This window comes from Salvelinus fontinalis, chromosome 39 (genome assembly GCF_029448725.1).
Source record: "Salvelinus fontinalis isolate EN_2023a chromosome 39, ASM2944872v1, whole genome shotgun sequence".
Lineage (NCBI taxonomy): Eukaryota > Metazoa > Chordata > Actinopteri > Salmoniformes > Salmonidae > Salvelinus > Salvelinus fontinalis.
Window position 1 is genome coordinate 19,182,921 of NC_074703.1, and position 6,000 is coordinate 19,188,920.

General features: G+C 40.7%; 2 protein-coding genes across 6 annotated transcripts in view; one reads left to right on the forward strand and one right to left on the reverse strand.

The window, feature by feature from the left end:
* Positions 1-3,379: 3,379 nt before the first annotated feature.
* On the forward strand, positions 3,380-5,151 carry opn1sw1 (opsin 1 (cone pigments), short-wave-sensitive 1). Its single transcript, XM_055905735.1, has 5 exons — positions 3,380-3,719; positions 3,870-4,038; positions 4,387-4,552; positions 4,668-4,907; positions 5,062-5,151. The coding sequence occupies exons 1-5, from the start codon at positions 3,380-3,382 to the stop codon at positions 5,149-5,151; spliced, it is 1,005 nt and encodes a 334-aa protein (XP_055761710.1).
* Positions 5,152-5,970: 819 nt separating this feature from the next.
* LOC129838626 (calumenin-A) overlaps positions 5,971-6,000 on the reverse strand; it is a 10,956-nt gene continuing 10,926 nt past the window's right edge. For all 5 annotated transcript variants that reach the window (XM_055905734.1, XM_055905730.1, XM_055905731.1 and 2 more), the window contains exon 7: positions 5,971-6,000. This exon is cut by the window's right edge and continues 1,202 nt beyond it. The gene's annotated coding sequence lies outside the window, so the exon portion shown is untranslated.

A 6,000-nucleotide genomic window follows, 5' to 3' on the forward strand; every position in this document is an offset into this window, starting at 1 on the left:
AAGATCCCAATGTCATGCAATCTAATATGCATGGCAGGCAACAGGCAGCAGGTGGATGGCAGAAAGGTTTCACATGTGATGAAGCTCAGGGGAAGGGCCACTGACAACAAAACTAAGCATCTTATGTAGCTAATGCTAGCTGTACCTGTTAGCCATGACCATTTATGAGTTTAAAAAATAACTCCAACTACTATAGCACACAGTTAATCAAGTAAATCAATAAGATGGGGGAAAACTTTTCCATGGATACATAGTGGGGTGGTGTCGCTACTATGGCCTATTTATTGCCTTACCTCCTCACGCCATTTGCACACACTGTATATAGACTTTCTTTTTTTCTATTGTGTTATCGACTTTACGCTTGTTTATTCCATGTGTAACTCTGTGTTGTTGTTTGTGTCGCACTGCTTTGCTTTATCTTGGCCAGGTCGCAGTTGTAAATGAGAACTTGTTCTCAACTGGCTTACCTGGTTAAATAAAGGTGAAATTAAACAAATGTAAAATAAATGCAGACACACCGATAGGCAACATACTCTCATGAGTTATCAGTAAAAAACAGTAACTGAAGAAAGTAGCCTGAGACACTTTGCAGATCAAATGTCTGCGGCTGCCATACCAGACAACATATGCAACAAAATCGTGAAGAGGACAAATAGACAAAACATTCTGAATATCCATGTCCTTGCACAGAGAAGAATCACAGTAGTGAACAAAATATTCTTTGTTAGTGAGGTATGTTGATCAGAATTCACCTGATTACAACTCTCAGAAATGTACTAGACACCCTTTCCAGTGAGGGAGGGAGGGAGGAATGGACGAGGGGGTGGGGTGTATTGGGGGCTGATGGTGCTATAATTGGCTTGCTGCCAACTAGTTGTAAGCTTTCTGTTTTCACCCGATCAAGGTTTATCTAGAACTCTAAACCGTAATCTCTGTCCCACGTCAAAACCAATGAGCAGTTTAATGGTTAAATGCCTTGCTCAAGGGCCAGATTTTTTTGGTACAAATTGGGAATTCAAACTGTCAACCCTCAGGTTGCTGTCCCACCTCTCTAACCCACCTGCTGTTCGTTATATGGCACTCCTTTTTTGTTCCATGCAAGCTACATCTTGATACCAGTAGGTTAATTTAGACCTGAATGTGCACTGTTCAAATGAAGTGCTTTGTAATTCCCAAAATAGTGGCAACTGAGCTGCCACCAACTTGAAGGAGACAAAGCTTTATTGAAACACATCATCCTGAAATGTTTTGAAACATGACATGGTGTATTTTAACACCACTTAATCAAAAGTAGTGCAACACCTTGCTAGGAACTGAGAGCCCTACTGAATTAGGTTGTAAACATAATTTTGGTGTTTTGAGTTATGTCCAGCGCAAAATTAGATCACTTCATTTTATGTATTTAATAATTTGCTATTTTGGCAGGCATTGTCAAGCACAGTGTTCACATCACCATTCGTAACTGGAAGTTGAACAGCAAGAATTGAGAATTCTGCACTCGCATCTTCCATTTACTAACATGAGTGTGGAAATGGGTTCTGTCCTCAATGAACGTCATTTGTCTAACGGTTTTGATATCCGCTCATCATAATCCATTACACCTCATGGCACAACAAGCTAAATACTAATATGAAAATATACTTTTATTTCATCGAACTTGTACACAACATTGTGTGAAATAATTATGAAGTAAAAAAAAATTGAATTACCCACAATCATAGTCAAGCGGCAAGATAGAAAATGCAAGCTGATTAAAACCACTTCCAATGAGTTCAGTCACTAAATGTTCTCTCTGGTAATCCTCATGAAAGACACTTACATTTTGAGCAACACATTAAATTGTATTTAATCTTACATTATTTGGGTCAAATTCAATTAACAAATTATTTAAACGACTGCATAATTAAATATATATATATATTGGGGTTATTTTTACACTTTATTGAGACAGTTATGAAATGACAGAGGGGATACCGAAAAGTGTGAGAAAAAGATTGAAGGGTTGGATCAGGGAATTTAACACCCCAGTCTTCGGTGGGGAGAGGGGTGTCTTAGTGTTACTGCTAGACTATAGACTCTGCATGACTTGCATACATTTTTGCATACAATTCAACCCAGAATAATTTCTTACAGTGTGGCTGTGTTGTTGAGTGGATAAAATTCCAACAAAATGTACAATCTTACTGCCCCTCCTGTTTCTAACCTGTCTAAATAAAGCATTGAAAAAATAAAGATGGAATTCCACAAAAAATATTATTCATAGTCCCATATCATCAATCAATATATAAGCTATTAACCATGTCCATTTCTAAACCATTGATTGTATGAGAAACACAGTTTTTGTGTTTTGGTGCTGCCTTTTACATGCACTGAAAGTCCAACATGTCTTTTTTGCTCAGCACTCTCTTAAAAACACCAATGTTAAGGTTGAACAACCACTTTAGGTGTTTCAGAGTACTTCATTTTGGTTTTAAAACACATTCGGTGTACTACAACACTTACATTGGGTTTACATTCAAACACCCTCCAAACACCAAATCTCAGTTTACGTGCATTACTTTTCATGGTTTCATTACACAATCATGGTGTTTTGAGACTTTCTAATTTTACAGTGTGACTTGTAAATGTAAGATTGAAAAATTTGTTGAAACGTAAACAGTCTTTCACAGTGCTCAGTGTGCTAGAGCTTCCCTGTACTGTAGACAGGTATACAACAAGAGCAAAGCTCTCTATGTTGGCTCTCTATGTTTGCTTAGAATCTATAATGAATTCATTCATTGGTTGATGGATTAACACTAAACATTAATGAATTGTTAAAGTGGAGATTCCAAACATTGTGGAGGTGAGTGCCACTGCCCAGTCAGCTTCTTCTTTCTACCACTGTTCACCACATCCCCTTCCCCCCCTAGGTTATGTTCGGAGGAAGGTTAATGTCCATCAGGGATTAATAGGAACTGGATAAGGCAGTTACCACCTCATAAGAGCAGCCAATACAGCCTAGCTTAAATCAGTGATATACAGTGATATACATTACAAACTCCAGAAGTATGGCAATGCTTTCTATCCTAGCACTGTTCCCACCAACAAAGAATTGCTATAAGTTCAATTCTTCTTCTAAATTGTATTCTTTCTCACTGGCTCTTTAAGATGGATTACTGCGCCCAACAAAGTAAGGTCACTTCTGGCAGGTCATGGTCACGGGGGCAGCTTAATCCTAAAGTTTATTCATCCACCTACAAGATCAGGAAGATCCGCAGGAGAAGCTTGTTCCTGACATCAGTTATAAGTGGTTTATGGTCATATAAAAGGGAGCCTTTCAGCATCATAGTTCACATCTAAGGGACGGACAGGTAGTGGTCTGAGTCAGAGAGGAGCCAAGATGGGAAAGGACTTCCATCTGTACGAGAACATCTCTAAGGTCAGCCCATTTGAGGGGCCACAGTATCACCTGGCCCCAATATGGGCTTTCTACCTGCAGACTGCTTTCATGGGCTTTGTGTTCTTTGCTGGAACACCCCTAAACTTTATAATTCTCGTGGTGACAGTGAAGTACAAGAAGCTGAGACAACCGCTGAACTACATCCTGGTCAACGTCTCGTTAGCAGGTTTCATCTTTGTGACGTTTTCTGTGAGTCAAGTGTTTGTTGCTAGCGCGAGAGGATACTACTTCCTGGGTTACACCTTGTGTGCAATGGAAGCTTGCATGGGTTCAATAGCAGGTAAATTCAAACATCATCATAAGAACAACAACAAAACACGTACTTTAACGATTCATTTTACTCTTCTGATTATTTGCATGCAAACTTGTTCTTGTGTTCGATGTCTTCGATATCTCCTAACATGGCGATGGCTTCTTCTCTCTTCCTCAGGGTTGGTGACAGCTTGGTCCCTGGCTGTCCTTGCCTTTGAGAGATATGTGGTCATCTGCAAGCCCTTCGGCACCTTCAAATTTGACAACAACCAGGCTCTGGCGGCTGTCGGCTTCACCTGGGTCATGGGGATCGGATGTGCCACCCCACCGTTCTACGGCTGGAGCAGGTACTGATCCACAGCCTCTCACAAACACTTTGATCTTGTACTGTGTTATAGTCTGGATTAATATATACTCTTTGCATTTGGCTACTATTAGGCTATTTGGTTCACATTGTACACACAGGGAATGGGGAAAATGGAAAATATCCTAAAATTAGTTAAAAGTACATGTATACGTCTTGCTGTACGTGTAAGGTTCTGAGCAGCAATTAATGTCACTAATTGGCTTCAACGTTTGCATCGCTCGCTGCTTTTCAAGATAGATAAGTCACTGATTGATATAGGCAAGGAGGAAACCCTGCAGAGAGACAATGTGTGGGGCTTTAGTAGAAGTAACTTGCGTTTGTTTTACAGGTATATCCCTGAGGGTCTGGGCTGCTCCTGTGGACCTGACTGGTACACAAACAACGAGGAGTACCACTGTGCCAGCTACACCAAATTCCTTATTGTTACCTGTTTCCTCATGCCCATGTCCATCATCTTCTTCTCCTACTCCCAGCTGCTGGGAGCACTACGGGCTGTGAGTACAATGCTTTCTGGGTGAAAAAAAAAAGAAAACAAAGTATAGTAAAATCATGATTTGGAACCCAGATGTGACCAGCTTGTCCGGTGTGTGCGCGTGTGTGTGTGTGTAGGTGGCAGCTGCGCAGGCTGAGTCAGCTTCCACCCAGAAGGCAGAAAAGGAAGTATCCAGGATGGTGATCGTGATGGTGTGCTCCTTCATTCTGTGTTACGGCCCCTACGCCTTGGCAGGCTTGTACTTCGCCTATACAACAAGCGATGACAAAGACTACCGCATGGTCACCATCCCTGCTTTCTTCTCTAAAAGCTCCTGTGTATACAATCCTCTTATTTATGCCTTCATGAACAAACAGGTGAGTCTATAACCCCCAAATGCCTAGATATACCCCAACAAAGTGGCACACACACACTCAGTCATTGAACTGAAGCACATCAGAGGTGAGTCAGAACAGGACACACAACCTCATCATGTTCATTGTCTGTCATCTACATCTACTTCTCCCTCAGTTTAACGCCTGCATCATGGAGACTGTGTTCGGAAAGCAGATTGAGGAGACTTCAGTTTCAGCCTCCAAGACTGAGGTCTCCACAGCATAAACTGTGGCGCCGGTCTCAGTCCATCAGGAGCCCATCCCCAACAGCCAAGACCTGACCACCCCTTACCTCCGCTGCTTCATACCAGGAAGGTCCTACCGTCAGAGAACTTTTCCAAACTCCATAGTATTATTCTTATCATAATCAGTGTGCGATTTGTATAGGGTTTGTGGTGGTATTGTTGCCCATTTTATTTCTTATTCAAATGGAAACACCCCTTAGCACACCATGAGAGCCAAAAAGAAGGGGGTTATTTTCTCCTGCGCTCTTTCTTTCTCTCTTCCTCCTATCCACCTCTCTCTCTCTCTCTCGCCTCTCCTCTCCCCCACAAATCACACCCTGTTTAAGACAGTAATGAATCATGTACATTTAATTCTGAATATTGACCGAACTTGTCTGATGATGGCATATATTAGCTTACCAAAGCTGCAGTCTAAAAATAGCAATGCATGAAAAAAATGAAGAAAAAAATGATTTTAGCACTTTTATTTTTGTATCTCCGGAATGGGGGGTCTTGGGGTGGATTTAATAAACCATCTAAGGTTCCCTTACAATTGATTGAAAATGTGAGTTCAGGGCAAATAGGGTTTACTGAATCTACTCCTTGATGAAATACTCAACATGTTGATTTATTGTAACATATCTAAGGTAAATAAAGATTTATATTGTATTACGATGCACTTTTATAACAGTGGTGGACAGTGTTTTATTTCGACCACGCTCACCATTTATTGGATGTCTTAACAAAATCATCAACACAAACACAACCAGACATACAAACTGTTAAAAGAAGATGTGCTTTGAGGCTCAAACTTGAACAAATAAGTTTACTCAATTCGTTTTTTTTATTGA